Source organism: Solanum tuberosum, unplaced genomic scaffold (assembly GCF_000226075.1).
Source record: "Solanum tuberosum cultivar DM 1-3 516 R44 unplaced genomic scaffold, SolTub_3.0 scf00381, whole genome shotgun sequence".
NCBI classification, from domain to species: domain Eukaryota; kingdom Viridiplantae; phylum Streptophyta; class Magnoliopsida; order Solanales; family Solanaceae; genus Solanum; species Solanum tuberosum.
In genome coordinates, this window is record NW_006239304.1 from 87,969 (window position 1) to 107,828 (window position 19,860).

The following is a 19,860-nucleotide window of genomic DNA, read 5'->3' on the forward strand; positions in this document are numbered from 1 at the left end:
GGGGGGGGGGGATACGATTACATACCTGAATTCTATCTGGAAGAATAACCCAGGACAATCACGAAGGTTCTTCAGGAGAGTATTTGCAGAATCCATGCTGCTGCATTCAACTAGCCAACAAGAACCCATAGGCATATTTTCTCTCATTAACCTGATGATAGAACCTTTGTTGTCAATGGCAAGATTACAAATAGCCAAAAGCTCATCTTCTGTGATAAACAAGGAGCTACCATTTGGAATGCTAATCCGTAGTGTATTTGTCTGCATTGTATCTCCTCCAAAGAATCCAGTTTCACAACTCCCTGGCATATGATGACTATTATAGCCAGGATCATATTTGACATTATATTTGGTGCTCAACTGTGAAAGCAATGAAGATAGACGTGATATTCTTGGAACGTGACTGTCAGAATGGTTCTCAAGCATGTTCTTGAAGTGAGATGGCCCAACAGTACTATTGGCACAAAAATTGCTTCCCGTACCAACATAAACAGACGTAGAGCTAGGTCTTATACCTTCAGTACGCATGGAAGCATTAGTTGGACCTAAGTTTAGGGGCTGAATGCAGTCACTCCTTACCTTACGCCAGTGCCTTAGATGATTCATCGCAATTGTGGCCTCCTCAGGTGTGTTGAACTCCATCAGCAATGCTCCTTCACTGCCTAGATCAGTAACCATCCGAGGACCTTTTTGAAGTGCTTTTCTCAGCTCATGCACGACATCATCCTTCATCCAGCGGCTCTGAACACTTCCAACGTAAATATAGCAACTAGAACCAACACCGGCACTACTTATAGCCCCCTTAGTACCTAATCCTTTATCCAAGAATTTTATTCGAAGACCAGCACCCCAAAGAGAATTTCCCTGCATGATTTCCCTGGCTCTCACCGCATCCATAATGTTTTGGTATTCAACCAAAGCAAAACCTTTGATTGCAAAGAATGCAAATTGATTTACTGGACCAAACATCTCAAACTTATTTCTGACAAGACCTTCAGATGCATCAGGGCCTAAAGACCCCAACCATAGCTGTTTTGAAGCGAAAAAGATGTCTGCTGCAGCTGAGTCTCCATCAGTGTACCAAATCCCTTGATTCATGGAAGAATGAGACAGTGGTAACCGCTGCATAGGTGACTCCATGGAACAGCTCATACCTCCTGCTGATGATCTTGAGGCTGGTAGAGGACGGTCCACATTAAGAATTCGGTGGTTCTCCATCATAACATGGTGTCCTCCATCAGATGAACTGTTTCTCAAATTCGATGGTGTTCTAGCAATAGGTGAAAGAATCTGCTGGTTATAAACCTCCATATGCACAGAAGGCCTAGTATTCGTAAAATCTCCAGACTCTTTAGAATCAAAAACTACAGACCTACGGTCACCACTATTAGTATTTGAACTCATACCGGAGCGGTGAGTTGATCCCAGAGGAACTGCTGGGCTTCTAGAAACTTCATGAGTTACTTTTTGAGCAGATAGCTCATGACACAAGTACTCACTAACATACTTTGCAGTATCCAAACCATCCTCATCACAACCATCATGAGGTTTTTCTGCCTTCACTTCATTCAAGAAAGACTGCAATACTCCTTCAAGAACTGCAGAAATATCTGAAACAACTTGAGAGGAAGCTGATTCACTTAATTTCTTAAACCTTGAGTAAATCCAACTCTTCAGAGAATGATCTTTCTCTACAGCCTGCATAAAGAGATCCAAAGATAGTGCATCCTGAGCAGAAGCTTTAGAGACCAAAGATATGAATCATAATAGATGACGGTGCATCTTGATCAAAGGCCTTGAAAACCAAATAAATCTATTATACTGAGTATCACTTTCCCCACGGGAGGAGGAAAATACTTTATTGAAACTAATAAACTCGCTGGAAAATTCCAGAGTGATCTCCATACCAAAATTGATTTTCTAGGGACAGTTCAAACATAAAAAGAAACATTTTCCCTTCTCAAAAAAAAAAAGAAACATTTTCCTCAAGATGACATCAAAAGTGAAGGATCGAATATCTAATATGATCATCATACATTATTTTTTACTTGTGGGTAGCAATCAAGGATTTAAATATGGGATACATAACTTAAACAAGAAAGCTACACTTCTAGTTAAACAATTAAATTACAAAAAACTCTCCTCGAGGTTTATGTCTGTACCCTCCTCCTCCATTTCTGTTGAACTATAACAAAGTTTTCAACAATTCATGAGAAACATTGGATGTAGAGCTCACCTTAAAACAGTTCTCCGAAGTTCTTGTATGATTTATGCAACAAATTAACAAAGAAAAAATTGTATAAACTAACGTTGAGCACTCGAGGAAAATGAAGCAATGATCTCTAAATTGTGGTTTACTCAGCCGAGGGTCTACCAACCTCTCTACCTTCCCAAGGTAAGGTTGCGTACACAACACCCTCCCCAGACCCCACTTGTGGGATTACACAGGTATGTTGTTGTTGTTGATCTCTAAGTTGTGGTTGTACTGTATTTAGGTAAAGCCTATAAATTTTTTAGAGAACAGGAAAACCAATATTCAGATTATATGTTTGAAATGTATGATTAAACCAAATTTCTGATGGACTTAAGCAAAGAAAAGGAAGAGCTTATAATGAATTCAAATTGAACAACCTCATGAGGAATAGAAATTACTTAGAAGTAACCATGATCTACAAAACCATATGGAAAGTCTCAGACCTAAGCCATGAGTTCAAGTTTCTATCACCAGCTCTGCCATACTAGCAAACAAGGTAATTTCAACAAGAGAATACACACAATACACTGAATCAGTGAATCTACAATATTTCTGATTGTATGATTTTCCACAAGTAAACCACTTGCTAACAACCAGCTAACATGAAACAAAAATACTTCTAAAAGGAAAAAGAAAAGAAAATAACATGAAACAGACAAGTAGATGCACTGAAATAATATCAGAAACAAATAACAGCTTAATTGTATAGGGAACTGAATAACAGCTCTAGCTGTTTTCTTGTTTCACCGATCAACTCATACAGCATCATTAGTGGACTTTTCTGTGATGCTGCAAGTGATGGAAATAGAAACAATAATATTAAGCCCAGATGGTATCTCAATATGTGGATCAAAGCATCAAACGTTATGTCACTGTCTTGATCAAGATTAAGAAACAATAAGTAACAGTTGTGCTATAAAGCTGCCGCACTCAGAAGCTCAGAAAATTGCTTTTAGATAAAGGGAGAAAAGGAACAATAATTGACTAGTTAATCCGTGCAAAGAGATTGTAAATAGAGAAGTATACCAGTCCTAATAAGCAGTTCATCGAAACAAGGGAGCGATTGTCTGAGCCTTGTTTGCCACATGTTGCAAGGCCATCATCCACATCCTTACTTTTGCTACTTGTTTCTGTGGCCTTCGGTGATGATATCACAGGACTAGTTCCTCCATTCCTAGGATGACCAACAGCATCATCAAGCCTGTTAGTTAACTGACGAAGTAAGTAATATCCTTCCCGCTTAGATTCCTCCGATCCAGTAGAGCCGATGAGCTCAAAACAAGTTGCAATTGAATTTTTGGGGCAAGTAAAGAAAATTCTGAGGAAACAAAGTACTCGGAACTCAGATAGCTTGAGCAGTACCGGTTGTTCCTTGTTTAAAATCTTTTGTTGGTACTCAGAGAACAAATGAGCATCCTGAATACCAAAATATTCCTTGTCAGCAATCTCGAGAACATCCTTCCCTTCAAAACAGGATATAAAGAAGGTGAGTGCATCACGAAAAACTGTGGTGCAAATTCCTCGAATAACTGACGATGTTGGTGCCTCAGCAGCAGCACTTCGACAAATATCAGCTAGACCAAAAATGCACACCTTAGCAGTGTCAAATGCAACACCGTCTGTATCTTCTCCTCTACCAATCAAAGCTAACTTCCAATTATGCATATTGATAACAACTTTCACTGCAGCTTCAAGAGCAGTGGGACAATACGAAGCAAATCGAGGAATAAAATCAGCCACTAGACGTTGTACACTTGTGCAACCTGCAAATCCAGAGTCATAGGTGAAAAATGAAGTTCAAAATTTTATAAAACACTCAAAACATTTCAGCACCACCAAGGATACATTCAACAACGAATCAACTCCCTTTGGGAGTTCAGAAGCTATGTCAGTGCAATGATGTTCTACCAGGAATATCAAAGACAATTCATTATAATGCAATTATTAAAGAAGATCATGAAAAAAAATAACTATAGATAACTAAATAAAAGTTAACGCGGAGTGGCAAAACATCATATCATCATACTATATATTATAAGTGGGAAGCCCTAAATTGAAAAGTTCAAAGACTAAAATGCCTTTTAAGTGATGATTGACTTTTATGCATAAACATCATATATCCCTTCAACTTCAATATCCAAATATCTAAAAATATTTTATTATGAATAACAGTTACTTTAATGATGCCTCGAGTCTTTTGTATTTTTTGCCATTATTATACTACTAGTTCCTGGACACGAGTCCATGTTTATGGAATACATGAAATTAGAATGTGTGCCATGAGTTGCACGAAACTATAGAGTAAAAAATTAAAGAAAAGAGTGCTTAAAGATATACTTATTCCAACAATAAAATAAAATACAAAGACATCTGGATGGTTTGGTACAATTGAAACATCAATCTGATGCTAATCTCCTCAAATGTATAAAATAAAAATGCAAAGACATGAAAACTGAAAAGGAAGAGAATATTTTACTTCCATACCATCATAGAAGAAGAAAAAGGAACGAAAATCAAGCGATTATATAAAATGTTCACCATGAGTGGCTAATAAGAATTTACAAACAGAAATACAGGAAACAACCCGTGAAAAGCCATATAACTCAGACTCACAGACACAAACTTGTCCTTGCAACCTGTCAGAGATCCGAAAGAAAAACGAATGTGATAAATATTTGATTTTTACATTTTGATTTGCATGTCTACTGACGGACTAAAAACAGATCAACAAAGACGTAATTACAAATTATAGTAATTGATAACGCGAAATGATACAAGAAACTTGCGCAAATCTGAGAGACAATAGGTGAGATGCAATGGAAACTAATGTCGTCGCCATCTCGACTTCCCTTTCCAAGGAAATCACCAAAATCTCTTTTTTGTAAGAGAAGACATAATGGCATATATAATTTTTTGTAATGATCGATCTTAAATAGGAAAAAGACAGTTAATTAAACCGGAGAATTGTATCTTAAACATTATGTAAAAATTTAAGGGGCATTGAATGGATTCTTCACCGGAAAAGAAAGAACAGGAACTGAAGCGGCAAGAAACCAAGGGACCGGATGAAACCCACCGGAAGGAATTAGGATGGAGATTTTGGGTAAAATAAAGAGATACATTTATAGAATTAAGCGGCTCCAGTACATACTATATTCTTTACCCTCCACAGCTATTACAACTCTTCGTTATCGAAGTCTACAACTCTTCACCTAATTTTCATGTACAAAGCAATGAATAGACATTAATTGTTCATGTCCAAAAAAGGGTACTCCCTTTGTCCAATTTTATGTGGCACGTCTTTCTTTTTTAGCCCATCCCAAAAAAAAATGTCACCTTACTATATTTCTCTTTTACCCACACAAATATTTAAGGATTGTTTTAGACCACAAGTTTCAAAAGTCTTCATTTTTTTCTTAAATGTTGTATCAAGTCTAACAGTGTCACATAAAATGGGAGGGAGGGAGTAATACATTACACTAAATGCTTGGCAGAACATGGAATTCACGGCAACTATAGTGAATTTTCACTTTAATTGATTTATATATAGAACACGATATCATTACTAGTAATATTTTAACTTAGTATAGGATTAAAATGGTAATCCAACTTTGCACCTTGCAACTTCCCACTTTTAATAATATGATGATGATGAGATAATGATTTAATCCAATATTAAATTCTATAAAAACATACCAAAAGACACTGAATATTTACACACATTGTAAGGGATTTTATTAACAAAAAAGAATCAAATTGTAAGGGTTAGACTATAGTTACAAGTCATGAGGTAGTGTGTGGGGGCAATTTAGATCATGTATGTTGATTGAGTGGAGGAACTGCTGACTAGCCAAAATATAGCAATCTCAATTACCTATACGGACATTCAGGACCGCATCCCCCTCTTTTTATTTGCTTCTTTTGTTGGTGTGATTCTTCTGCTCTTTCTTTTTTTGGTTAAATTTTCATTTTTCCCGTGCAAACCGTTTTTGCAAGTATAAGGGTATTTCTTTGTAGGAGAGTTGCTCTTTTTTTCTTTTAAGTTCAATTTTGATGAACAAATTAGATAACAATCTCTCACGTTCGCAACTACTAGGCCATTATGTGGCAATTGGCAAGCAATTGGGCGAACTATGTTTGAGAATTTTTTATTATTCTAGAAGTTAGTATATATTCTCTTTTATCAAGTAAAATATTTCATTGATACTAACAAGGCCAATTTGGTCGTATACAAGAGATATATCAAAAGAGGAGAAATCTACAAAATATAATTCTCTCCATAAGATACTCAATCCTCTATACAAATAGGAATTGCATGGATGCACCAAAAAAATTAAGGGATCAAAGACTACTCCTCAATTAATCAAAGCTTAACTCCACCCCTACAAAAGCTCTCTTATTTCTCTCCGTCCAAATGGCCCACACTAAAACACGAGGAGTGATATTCCAAGCCTTGTGTCTTCTGCTAGCTTCACTCTTCCAACTAAACATCAACTCCTTCACTGAATTTGGCATTGCCCAAGAAATGTCAAACCATTTAACGATATCCCACCATAACCTCGTGGTTGTTTTGCAATGTAATAAAATATGATCCACATCCTCACCTGCCTCCTAACATGGTAAACACAAACATATGCAAACAACCATTCGTTTCATAAAAAGATTCTCGATCATCGAAATCACTCCTCTTGTAACCACGAGAAAACCACACTTTCTTTGGCACCTTAGGTATCCATACTGAATCATACGAAAGAACACTTTGTATTGCCCAACTCCCAACTCAAAGCATCAGGTCTTTCGACTGGCTCGCATTGGTTGTGAAGTAAAGAGAGTATAATATAAGCATAACCTTCCGACCTTGGAGGTTTCTCCTTAACCTCAAATCCCAAAAGGTCCAACCCCCGTGTCCCCCTAACTTGCTGAAAAAATAATTCCCTTTGGCAAGAGACCCTATACAAAATAAAAAAACCACCCTTTCGCACCAAAACTCCACACACTCTCATCCTTAACCTTAAAAGTAGTATTGTTTTTAAAGGATCCCCACCCCTTCTATGTTCCCCCAGAACTCCATATTTTTTCTATTATCACTCTCTCCATAAAGCTTCTCCCTCCACCCCAAATCTCCACAACTATCTACCAAAAAATACTTCGTTATAGACCTTCAAGATTTTAATCCCAAGTTCTCCCTACCATTTAAAAGATGTCACGGTCTCCACCAAACTAAGTGAAAGTTCTTTTCACCATTTGTTATATCCCAAAGAAAGTCTTTTCGTAGCCTTTCCAACTTTCCCAAAACAATGGTAGGTGCACTGAACAAGGACATGCAGTATGAAGGGATACTCAATAAATAGCTTTTAGTAAGCACTTCTTTTCCTCCTTTGGACAAGTATCATCACTACCAACCTGCTAACCTCTTCTCTACCCTATAAATGAGCGGATTCCAAATGCTGAGATGTATGTTCGACACATCTAGAGGTAATCTAAGGTAGGTAGTAGGGAGAGCCCCTACCCTGCTATGCAAAACTTAAGCAAGCATGCCAATGTTATCCACTACATTGACGGGTAAGATCTTGCATTTTCCTGCATTGATTTTAAGTCATGACACCACCTAGAACCAAATTAACACTTGTCCAAGATAGACTAATTGCACTTTCTGAGATTGATTTTAAGTCACGACACCACCTAGAACTATGTTAACACTTGTCCAAGGTAGTCCAAATGCATTACATCTGCAACATAGAACACTAAAGTATCAACTGCAAATAAAAGATAGGCTATCAACACAGTGCCAACACCACCAACCGCACCCTTCAACCCCTTGATATGTCTGGCTAATACAACATTGTGCATCATTTTACTCAAAGCTTCCATCACCAAAATAAAAGGCATAGGTGATAAAGGATCTACCTACCTTGAACCCCTCAAACTACCAAAGAACCCATACAGATTATCCTACATCAAAATCGAATCTCACAAATGACATGCAAACTAACCCATATCCTTCATTTCTCCCCAAAGCCCATCATCAACATAATGAAATTCAGGAACTACCAATTTACATGATCATAAGCTTTCTCAAGATCTAACTTGCACAAAACACCCAGCTCACCTTGTTTCTCCCTCGAATTTACTACTTCATTAGCCACTAAAGAAGCAACCAAACTTTTTTACCTTTGACAAGCATTTTGCGAAGCTGAAACAACCTTGTTCACTATAAGTTTGTTAAAAATCGTAGATGCTTCCCACCAGACTAATAGGTTTGTAATCCCTAATACTAGAAGCGTTTTCATTCTTAGGAATAATGACAGTGATTAAAACATTCAAGCTCCTTTAAAAATTAGCACTCTCTTGGAACTCATCAATAGTATTCAATGCATCATGTTTGACTTTATCCAACAATACTGAAAGAAAACCAAAGTGAAACCATCTAAACCTAGAGTCTTGTCACCCACACAACACTCTATCACCTCATGCACTTTCTCCTTGTTAGTCCCCCTCTTTAACCATTCACTATTATCCCTTCAGAAAGTGCTTTTTCTATGACATTCCAAAGGGCGGGTCACAGACGGATATCTCGGTTATCAAAAAATAAAAAAAAAGTGCTTTTTCTATGACATTCCAAAGGCGGGTCACAGACGGATATCTCGGTTATACAAAAATAAAAAAAAAGTGCTTTTTCTATGACATTCCAAAGGCGGGTCACAGACGGATATCTCGGTTATCAAAAAATAAAAAAAAAAGTGCTTTTTCTATGACATTCCAAAAGGGCGGGTCACAGACGGATATCTCGGTTATCAAAAAATAAAAAAAAAGTGCTTTTTCTATGACATTCCAAAAGGGCGGGTCACAGACGGATATCTCGGTTATACAAAAAATAAAAAAAAAGTGCTTTTTCTATGACATTCCAAAGGCGGGTCACAGACGGATATCTCGGTTATACAAAAAATAAAAAAAAAGTGCTTTTTCTATGACATTCCAAAAGGGCGGGTCACAGACGGATATCTCGGTTATCAAAAAATAAAAAAAAAAGTGCTTTTTCTATGACATTCCAAAAGGGCGGGTCACAGACGGATATCTCGGTTATCAAAAAATAAAAAAAAAAGTGCTTTTTCTATGACATAATAACATGTATGTCCCTTGTAAGATAAAGTAATGTAATTACAAATAGTATCTAACAACCTTAATTTAATTGTTCAACTATGTTGAAATCCAATATTTTTGAACTAAAATTGTCACTAAGAAATAGGATCAATGAACTTGAAGTATTTGTATACTTAAATTTCCATTTTATATATATAATCCAACATACTTTTAGAATATGTATAAAAAAATTGTGTTGATTAGTATAGAATGTATGTGCGACGTACATATCCAAAAACTAGTAGAAATAGAAGCATAAGTGCAATAACTGTCATTCAAGCCAATCGATCACTATGAGTGGGTTCCACAGAACAATTGGAGGCACTTTAGATAAAATGAAACTGCAACGGCTTTCACTGAACAATTGGCACACTAACATCATTTGAGCAAGAATAGCATGAGGGGTAGATCTCGTAGAACAATTGGCACAGTTATATGACATTTAAGAAAAAACGATAGCAAACACAAGTACACGTCACTGGGCTAACAGTCATAGTTTCATATGTCTAATCCTTCAATAATTGAGGAATGAACCATGTTACTCTAAGTATAGGAATTCAGAATCCTGCAATTTTCCTCCTCATTCTCTATTTGTCATTTGCTTTCTGGGGGCAAGAGAGGATTTTCATAAGCAAAAGCAATTAGTGTCGCTCTCTAAAGGGTAATCCAAAGCCCATTGTATAAACTTTTTGGCACAACCAATTTGAGAATCTTTGTGCTTAGTAAAATTTTACCATTCTCAAAGGAGGTGGAGGAGGAGATTCTTGCGGGATAAAAAACCAAAAGATGACAGCAAAGAGGAGGATTGCCACTCAAAGAGTAATAGGCATCCATCTTTCAAATTCATGTTTGAAGAAGCAACCCTTCTCGCTTGAATAACACTTGAGTCATTCCTCCAAATAATATGCATTTTTCCGGGGGGCTGAACAACATAGCTTAGCATCACTTCAACCATGAGAAGCAGTAATTTAAAACACACAACCATGAGAAGCAGTAACTTAAAACACACTCTTATATGCATCACTTGTAACCGTTGTGTGCATCACTCTGGTTGGTTTGTTTATAATTTAACTTAGTTCTTTTTTCTTCCTTATTTTAAAAAAATGATAACAAGGTAGTTTACTGTTGAATAGGAAGTAAATGAGATGTAGTTCTTCCTTTCAGTCTGACATGGAAAAGAAACAAACTCTCCACATTTAGTTTCACTCCTTCAACCTCTTCTCTTTTCACTCCAACCAAACGAAGCTTCAATTTCTAGAACCTAGGGTTCATGAAACATACAAGGGGGAAATCCCAGAAATGCCTAAAAACACTTAAATTCATATAATTAATCAATCTCACAAAATTACTAGTTTTTATCCTTCGAATAACAACAAAGAGAAAAAGAAGCTGTATAAACCTCATTCCTATTCCGACTCTTTAGCAGGCAACTGAACAAAAATAGCATTCAAAATCCACTCTTTCAAATTTCTCGATGAAAACACCCAACTTCACAATCTAAAATAAAAAGAACCACATGATATCTTAGCAAAAAACGTGTTTTATACAAACCTCTCGAGGCAGTAAGGAGAGAAAGATATGCTTGTTCGAGTTCGACCGAAAGACGATCATCGTTCTGTGAGATGCAGAATTTAATGCGTTTGTAGCACTCATAAGCATTTCGAATCTCTTCTTGGTTTCTTCTCCGTCGGAGAATTTCATCCTGAGATAGCGGCGGAGCAGCGTTGCTCTGCTGGAAAGTTAGCGCCGACTGCTGTTGAGGCAGCGGTGGCGGTGGTTGCGGTGGAGGAGGAGGAGGCGGTGACTGAGGCAGCGGTGGAGGTGGTTCGTAGAGCTTCCGTTTCTTCAGTGGTTGCTCCGTCGTCGCCATGGCGGAGGGACGGGAAAGAGGAGGAGGCGGAAACTGAGTGGGGACACGCTCAGTCACGGCTTTCGGCTGTATTTTACTTGGTGATTAACAAGTAGGATATTTATATTCCCAAGTGTAATTAAAATATGTAATTAGTAATTACCGTCTATACCAGCAAATTTCATTCCATATTCATGTATAATATATGGTTGAAAATTGAAATTTGAGGAGATTTAACTTAGGTCCTTTGGTTTGGGTTTTAGATAGGCCAAACACACATACAAGCCTTTTTACTTGGTCTCGAATTTTATTTTGGCGCTTCAACTTAACGTAGCTTTATTTTAATTTTTTTATTTCATTTTTTATGTATCATTTAACTACAAAATATTTTTATCTGATATATATAACTGTTTTGCAGGTGTTAGATGAATATATAACGAAATATAAAAAACATTCAATTAAATTAAGCCACGTGTTTTATTTTTTATTCCATATCATCCGAATTAATCTAGTTCTGATAAGATTTTAAAAAAGTCGTTATAAACTATTTTCTCCAAAAAAAAATACTCTCATAATTGCTTCTATAAAAACAAACCTAAGTCTCTAACCTATAATGTAACCCAATAATCGTTTCCAAATCCTCACCCTGAGGAGATAAAGCCCTCAATTATTACTGGATTCTTCATCATTCAAAGACTATAATCATGTTTTAAGGCCTTTTTATTATTTTTCTTTATATTTTGTGTTGCATCTAAAAGATAAGGTTATGTTTGTGTCTGGAAAGGAACTTTGATTCATGTTGCTTGCTGGTAAATGAATCGATTATCCGAAATTTTATTTCTTTGAAACATTATTTTACTTGGAAGATATATAAATATATATATATATATATATATATATATATATATTTATAGCTTTAAAAAGAGCTAAATAAGAAAGAAGGATAGATGAAGAAAATAAAAGAATAAGTCAGGTAAGTCGGTGACAAAATAAATGAGGAAGAAGAGAAAATAAAGGAAATAAATAGGGAAGAAGGTTGTTAACCGTAAAAGGGTCAAATATTATTATTAAAAAAATTCTCACGCACTTTAAAGGTGAGCAATTTCATCAATCTTTAGTCAATATTTTATGTTTAAATGACGCATGAGAAATGAGGTTGAAGGATTAAAATAGAATAAGATTAAGTCGGAGTTTCAAGACAAAATTTAAGAGCAAATTAAAGAGGCAATGTATGTATTTGGTCTTTTAGAAAATTTAATTCTCATATTAAAACATAAGTTTATAAATAACATGAGTTGTGGTGTAGTGGTGAGACTGTTCCACCCTTAACTAGAGGTTTCGTGTTTGCCACTTTCGTTCGAATATCACCCCAAATAACCTAACCTGCAATGCACGATTTGAATTTAATCAAAACTTCAATATAGACTTAGAACACCAGACGGAAAAAAAAAACATAAGCTTGTGTAGTATTTGGTTGAAATTTGAGAAATTTTAACATAAGTTGATATTGATTATTATTTTTTTACAAATAATATTTGTATAAACCATGCGAGAATTTTTGTATTACTTTGCAAAGGATATAGTATGAAAGACAAACATGGTATTAGTAATAAATAGATTTAAGATGCCAAAAACAACAAACTTGTTTGGCCAAATTTATAAACTCTTATTTGAGAAGTATACTTTTTATTAGAAGTGTTTTTTTGAACAAAAATGTTTTTATACATTAACCATTTGGGATCCGGCTCCCCTCCATTACCTCTTTCCTCCATTTCGTCAAGTGCACGTCTAGATTAGAGATATGTGTCATATTTAAAGTTTAAAAGCCAAGAGTATATTATATTAAGAAATATCATAACCATAGTTAAGTCAACTAATTTTAGAAAACTACTCTCCAAATTTGGTAAGGATTACAATATATTATATACAAAATTTGATATTTATTAATATTATTAACTTAATATTATATTTTTATAATTAAATAATAAATTGTATGATATTTAAAGTGAGAATCCACTAAACAAATTATGTACTAGTAAACTTTGCTCTTGAAATATTATATATACTATGCTGAGAAACAAAACAAAAAAGTTAAGAACTATAAGTGTGGGTTTTTAGAATTAAACCTGAAATACCAAAATTATTCCAACGATAAAATGTGGCTATTGTGTTTGAAGGGGAAAAAAATATATGTTTTTTTTATAAAAAAAAATTTCTTTTATCTTTTTTTTTTCTTTTTTTTTTGTGAAATAGAAAATAACATTGTTTTAAATGCAAATGTTTTTAAAGATTATTATTTATCACATTAAATATAAATGTTTCATGTTCTACAATTTTAATATTTAAATGTAAAAAATATAAATGTTTCATGTTCTACAAGTTTAATATTTAAATGTAAATTAAAAATATAAGATGAAATTAATGATATTAATAAATATCAAATTTTATATGGAATATATTGTAATTCTTATCAAATTTGGAGAGTAATTTTCTAAAATTAGTTGACTTAACTATGGTTATGATATTTGTTCATATGATATAATCTTGACCTTTAAACTTTAAATATGACACATATCTATAATCTAGACGTGATTGACGAAATGGAGGGGAGCCGGATCCAACCATTTGTGTTGACAATCAATTTGAAACCACTTTTGTCCATATCAGAGGTCTAATTTGTGCATGGCTAACTTGACGCCGCTCAGTAGTTGAGACTTGAGAGGCAGCAACCTTTAAACGGTAGTATGTAGAGAAGAATGCTAAGGCAGCCAAGCAAAAGCTACGTGCTCGCCCTAAAATATGAACTTTTGAGTAGATCTTCTTCATGAGTGCCCATCATTTCGTGATTTGAGGCAAAATTTGGGATTAGGTCAGTCTTCTTTAAAGAGCCCTCATGATATTGTTATGCTAATCTCTCTTAATTATCATTTGATTACCGAATTGACAGAACCAATTTTACTATCATACTACAATAGTTAATTTTGCTTTGTTGTTCGGGTTAGCTTACACACACCTTAGTTAATTTTGTTCCTATTGTTCGGATTAGCGTGCGTACACCTTAGTTAATTTTGTTCTTGTTGTTCGGGTCAGCTTGTGCACTTCTTAGTTAATCTTGTTCCTGTTGTTTGGGTCAGCTTGCACACACTGTAGTTCCCGTTGTTCGTATCAGCTTGCGCACACATCCCACCAACACATGTACCGGGTCATACTATCCACCAAGGTTGGGACAGATGGAAAGAAAATGATGTTTTTGTTTTTATCTCCGCTGAGAATTGAATAGTTCTGGACCCACTTCAGTCACACCTTGGGTGCAAAAAGTTGAGTTTTTCCTGGTTGTACTGTAATTTGTATAGTAAAGAGAAACAAAAGCTTCAATGGGAAAAAGAAAGACGAAGGTGAAGACAAAGTCTTTTGTGACTTTGTGAGCATTCGCTAGACAACAAGTCTAAGTCCCTAGAGATGATTTTGGACCTCAAGAATTCCAAGTCTTCAGTCAAAAGTTCATGTTCTCATACTGTAAGTACTTGAAAGTTCTAGTCTTTCAGTAATTTTATAGAGACAACAAGTCATGATTCATTTTTTAACTTTTTTTAATCTTCTGTTCTGAGTAACTCTATTATATTTGAAAAATAAGTGTTGGTTAATATGCAATATTGTAGTTTTGAATTGCATTGTGTGCACCTACATGACTTGTGTAGTTTATTAACTTATTTGATAGTTATGTTAGAGATATTCTCCATCACAATCTGTCAATGTAGTTCAATCAATCACCAATCTCCAGCTCAAATCTGACCAGTACACAACATGTGTCACCCCTGTTGTTCTTTGAATTAGCTCCTCCCAATCGTATCTTTCCCGAGATGAAAGAAAAGATTGACAATTTTCCATAATGTCTCAAAACAAGGAGGCCATTAAGAAAGTTGTCGATATGATAAACATGTGCTCAAAAAGACCTCCTAAACCCCCCGCCAAGCAATCAGGTTTTTTCTTTCTTAGAATTAGAAGAGAAGGATTGAAATGGCTGTTTCAAACTTAACGTCGTACCTGCCTATTCATCTCGAGCTAAAATCTATTTCGTTAGGTGTAAAGAAGAAGCTACACAATGAATATTCAGTCAATAAAGAAATCTATTCAAGTGGAGTCAATGCAACAATATCAAGAGGGAAAAACTTACATGATGTCTGCACCATACTAAGAAATTTAACATTAGGAGTTACAAATTTAGGAGAAAATACATATTAGTTAACAGTTAACACTGATTCCGGGTAAGCTTTATCTGTACCAAAAGATATGGAACTCTTTTATCTTGTTATAAATAGCTATATTTACCTTTATTTGTTATGCATTTCTCACTACGAGGATACTGATAATATACATTTAAGTGTTCCTTATTTAGAATAAGTTTCTTTAATATCCATGTATTTGTAGATATATGACTATCAGTAGCTAATTTATTCCAAATATATCTTGTGAAAGCATAGCTTTTGATTTTTTAAAATTAAATTTAAAAATGAATTAGGGAGTGAAATTACTTAGTACTAAGTGATTAGTCTCAGCCTACTTTCTAGAGAAGTTGGAAACTGTATTCAACTCCATATTATCGTTGGACATTAATTTGGCCTAGGCTAGCATCCCACAGAATTTATCAGTTTTATATTGAGTTAATATCTCAAAATGTCACTCAACTTTTAGAATTTATCTAGTAAAGTCATTAAACTTTGTTTTGTATCAATAAAATCACTCAACTTAGATTTATGTACCAATAAAATCACTCAACTTAGACTTATTGATACAAAATAAAGTTCAATGACTTTGCTAGATAAATTCTCAAAGCTGAATGATCTTTTGAGATATTAACTCGTTTTATATTGCACTAAACAAAGGGAAAACATACTTAGATAGTTTTAATTTGACTGCTTTTCGTAGCTAATCGGGGTCTACCTTAGCTTGACTCTCATCCTAGAGTTCATATGAAGACACGGGTGCATTGTGTATGATAAGATCCCCCTAATAAGTGTTGGAAGTCAGATAGTGTACTTGATGATTGAAGGAGTAGGTGTTTACGGAACTCTTTTTTTTTTTTTTTTGGTTATAAATAGTTGTTTTCCTCTTTATTGGTTTTGCGTTGCTCACTATGAGGACACCGATATCAATTTAAATGATTTTTATTTATGAAAAGTTTCCTTTATATCCATTTATTAACCATCAATAGTTTACTTATTTCGAACATATAGATATGTTCCAAACAAAAGTTTATTTTTTGGTTAAAAAAGAACTTTCAGGGAGTGAGAATTACTCGAAATAGTACGTAATTGGTCTCTATGAAGAGGTTTTCTTGCTACGCCCCAACCTATGTCTAGAAAAGTTGGATAGTACATTGAACTCCATGTTATCAGTTGTACATTTGTTTTACCTAATTGGAAGAAATTATTTTCTAGCATCTCATGCTATTTTAACATTTTTATATTCCATTAAATAAGGAAAACTTTGATAGCTTTGAATTGACCGCTTCTCATAGTTAATCTGATGATGAGTTCACCTTGGTTCTCATCCTAGTTATTAAGACTCTGGTGGTTCTTTGTGTATGATAAGTCCTTCATAAGGACCAAAGATCAATGATGAAAAGTCAACAGTGTACTCAATGATCAAAGAAGCTATTGACTTGCGATAACTTTAATTATCAAGTACATTATTGATCACTAGGCCACACTAGTAAATTACTGTGATTTGGTGTCAATAGCGAGTATGAATAAAATTTTACCCATTCATAATTCTTCCTTGGATAATGTGAGCAGAGAACTATAAAATATTACTTTATAAAACATGAGAATTATTCCTCATGATCAAGAAGAAATGATAGATGTGTTTTTTTTTTTGTACATAGTCAGCATATTTGGGGGAGGGGGGAGGGGGTTTCTGTTGTGATCTGTTATTTATAGGTAAACACTTTATAAAAAATTGCAACAATTCATGTTGCTTCTAAAGTCATTGCAGATGTGGCAGCATCTTTTGATAGATACCAATGTCCATTCCATGGTAAGCAAGTGGTGCATACATCCAAAGTTCATCTGAGCTCAGTAACTGTAGAAATGGAAGAAATATTTAGTAAATTATGTTATTCTCCGTCCGGTATTCAACCAAAGCAAATTAAGAAAAGGAAAAAAAATGATATGTGAAGGCTTATACCTTAATTTGAAGCTGCAAAAACTTCACATAAGTAACTGCTTCTTCAAGCATTGTGCTAATGTCAACCTGATGTATAGCAAAAAAGAGGGGAAAAATCGATTAGAGGATTTATTTTATCAATCGTTAAGATGAAGTATTATGATTTTAAGTATTGTTACCTTTGTGCCATTAGGAACAAGGTTCTGCAAGATTCTCAATCTTTCATTGATTCTTTCTCTTCTTCTCTGCAATTTTCGCAAATGGAAATACTAGTTAACATTTTGAATCTACGAACAAGTTATTATTGAACAATAAACGAATGATGCTGGTGTTAATTATTATTACCCTTGCATAAAGGCTTTGTGGATCTGTTGCAGCTCCTCTGCTAGCTCTTGACTTTCCTTTGGTGTTTGAAGATACCGTGCCTCCATTTAGTTCTTGAGATGCATTAGAATCATCCTCAGAGCTGCAGCAACTTGAGCTTTGTGCAATTTGGTTATCTGCATTGTTGTTAGTCTCTTCTTCTCCTTCTTCATTGTTAATTTGAGTCATTTTCTGATTCTTTTTCCCCCTTTTTGGCTGTGCCTTTTTCTTAGTACTTTTCTGTGCCTGCATTGAGTAAATGGTAGAATCCCATTAGTATAAAAAGAAGATGTTATTCTATCACGCTTGTTAAAGTTCTAATTTAACTCACATCTTGTGAACCCCGCGATTTCTTCTTGGGATTTTCAGGTGCTATTTTGTCACACTTCCTTTTTAACTGCATTTCCTTGTCTGAAACAGGGGAAATTCCAGCATTGTCCAATTGATCACATACCATTTCATCTTTGTAGGTCATGTCAGCTTGAAAATCTTGATTAATACACAAATTTTCAAGATTTTTACTGTCCATATCGAAGAAATCAATGGACTGATACTCATCAGGAAGGTTGTTGTTGATTGCTACTTGAAGGAGCTGGTTATTAACATCATCAATGTTGTTAGAATGCTGCAGATGCTCGTGGCTCGGGTTAGTAAAAAACTTGCCATGATCACTTCCACAGCTGGTAATGCTACTTTCTTGAGAAAAATATTGAAAGTTATTGTTAGCTTCATCAGATAATTGAGAGAATGCTACTTGTGGATTATCAGTCCCATAGCTCGAGCCAGCATTATCGCTACCATTCATCGAGAACAAACTGCCAAGATCACCTTGCAATTGAAGCATGAAATCTGCAGTTTCAGTACTAGAGAATAATTTGCTCAATGACTCCCATTCTTCATCAAAAAAAGCTCCAACATGTTCCATTTCTTTGGTTAAAAATGTAGAAAATATTGTCAACTAATAAACTGACAAAATAAGCTTTTGAGGATGATCTAATTAGCACTTGGGAATTATGAGCTATAAGTTTGTAATATTTATACTAGAGAAGATTACAAAGGAATTAGAAGAATGTTTAATAAAAGATTAACTTGATTTCTTTAATATATTCCATAATTCCAAATGATTAATTTACAAATTGTTTTTCCAATTGTGGGACCAACCAACAGGCAAAGTACAACTAAGAAGAGGGACCAAGTTCATGCAATAATGAATTAAAATATACTTCTAACCTTTCAATGAGATTAATGCAATCTTGGACTTAGCTTATAATGTCATTATTTTTTGTTTTCCTCTGGTGTCCGAAGCCCATATAGAAGCTTAGACTAAATTTGGATCGCGCATTACAGTGCCTACTTAGGGGTGGCGCTCCCAACAGGATCCTAGGGCTCAAACCTGAGACCTCTATTTAAGGGTGAAGCAGTCTCATCACTGCATCACAACCCATGTTGGTAGCTTATAAGGTCATTAATATTAACTGTCTTAATCTAATCATTAAGGTATGACTACTATTCTACTAACCTCACTGATTGATGAAAATTAATCTCAAGAGAAGTGATTAATTAGATTGAAAAAAAACAAGTGAGAACGTGGTGAGTTTTTTTTTTTTTTTTGAATATTTTAATGAGTTCTGTTGAGAGATTAATTAATTATAATTAATTACAAGGAATGAAGAGGACGTGGGAGATGAGTTTTGAAAATCTTTAAAACTACTAACGAAATCCAACACAGTAACCGCAAAGTTCGTTTGTTGTCTTTAATTTTTTGAATTTTTCTTGTTCTTAAACCTAACCATTGTTGCACCTAGTTGTACTTGAAATACAATATCTTCTAATTAAGGATATTAATTAGTGGATTTCCCCCCTATTTTTCCCTTTACAAAGAGAAAAAAAAGTACTTGATACTTCCATTTGTCCCAAAATATGAATAGGTTCCGAATACATAGAATCATAACAAACTTTATTATTAAGTGCAGTGGTAAGTACTAAGCCACAATTTTTATCAAGAGGTTCAAAAATAGAAGAAGTATTTACATAAAAAAATAAAATATATATATATATATATATATATATATATATTGACAAGTCGCCT

General features: G+C 34.6%; 2 protein-coding genes across 2 annotated transcripts in view; both read right to left on the bottom strand.

Annotated features, from left to right (window-relative positions):
• Window positions 1–11,356, bottom strand: part of LOC102600101 (uncharacterized) — a 17,235-nt gene extending 5,879 nt beyond the window's left edge. The window contains exons 1-3 of the mRNA XM_006361994.2: window positions 10,946–11,356; window positions 3,281–4,017; window positions 26–1,698 (exon numbers count right to left, since the gene is read on the bottom strand). Of these exons, the coding sequence (XP_006362056.1) occupies window positions 26–1,698; window positions 3,281–4,017; window positions 10,946–11,264 (2,729 nt within the window). The 5' untranslated portion in view covers window positions 11,265–11,356. The remainder of the gene's footprint in view (window positions 1–25; window positions 1,699–3,280; window positions 4,018–10,945) is intronic.
• Window positions 11,357–17,122: 5,766 nt separating this feature from the next.
• LOC102600435 (transcription factor bHLH84) lies at window positions 17,123–18,714 on the bottom strand. Its single transcript, XM_015302798.1, has 5 exons — window positions 18,103–18,714; window positions 17,754–18,017; window positions 17,588–17,653; window positions 17,430–17,495; window positions 17,123–17,324 (listed from the first exon to the last, which is right to left on the bottom strand). Exons 1-5 carry the CDS (start codon window positions 18,694–18,696, stop codon window positions 17,229–17,231), a joined length of 1,086 nt encoding a protein of 361 aa, XP_015158284.1. The 5' UTR covers window positions 18,697–18,714; the 3' UTR covers window positions 17,123–17,228.
• Window positions 18,715–19,860: the final 1,146 nt, after the last annotated feature.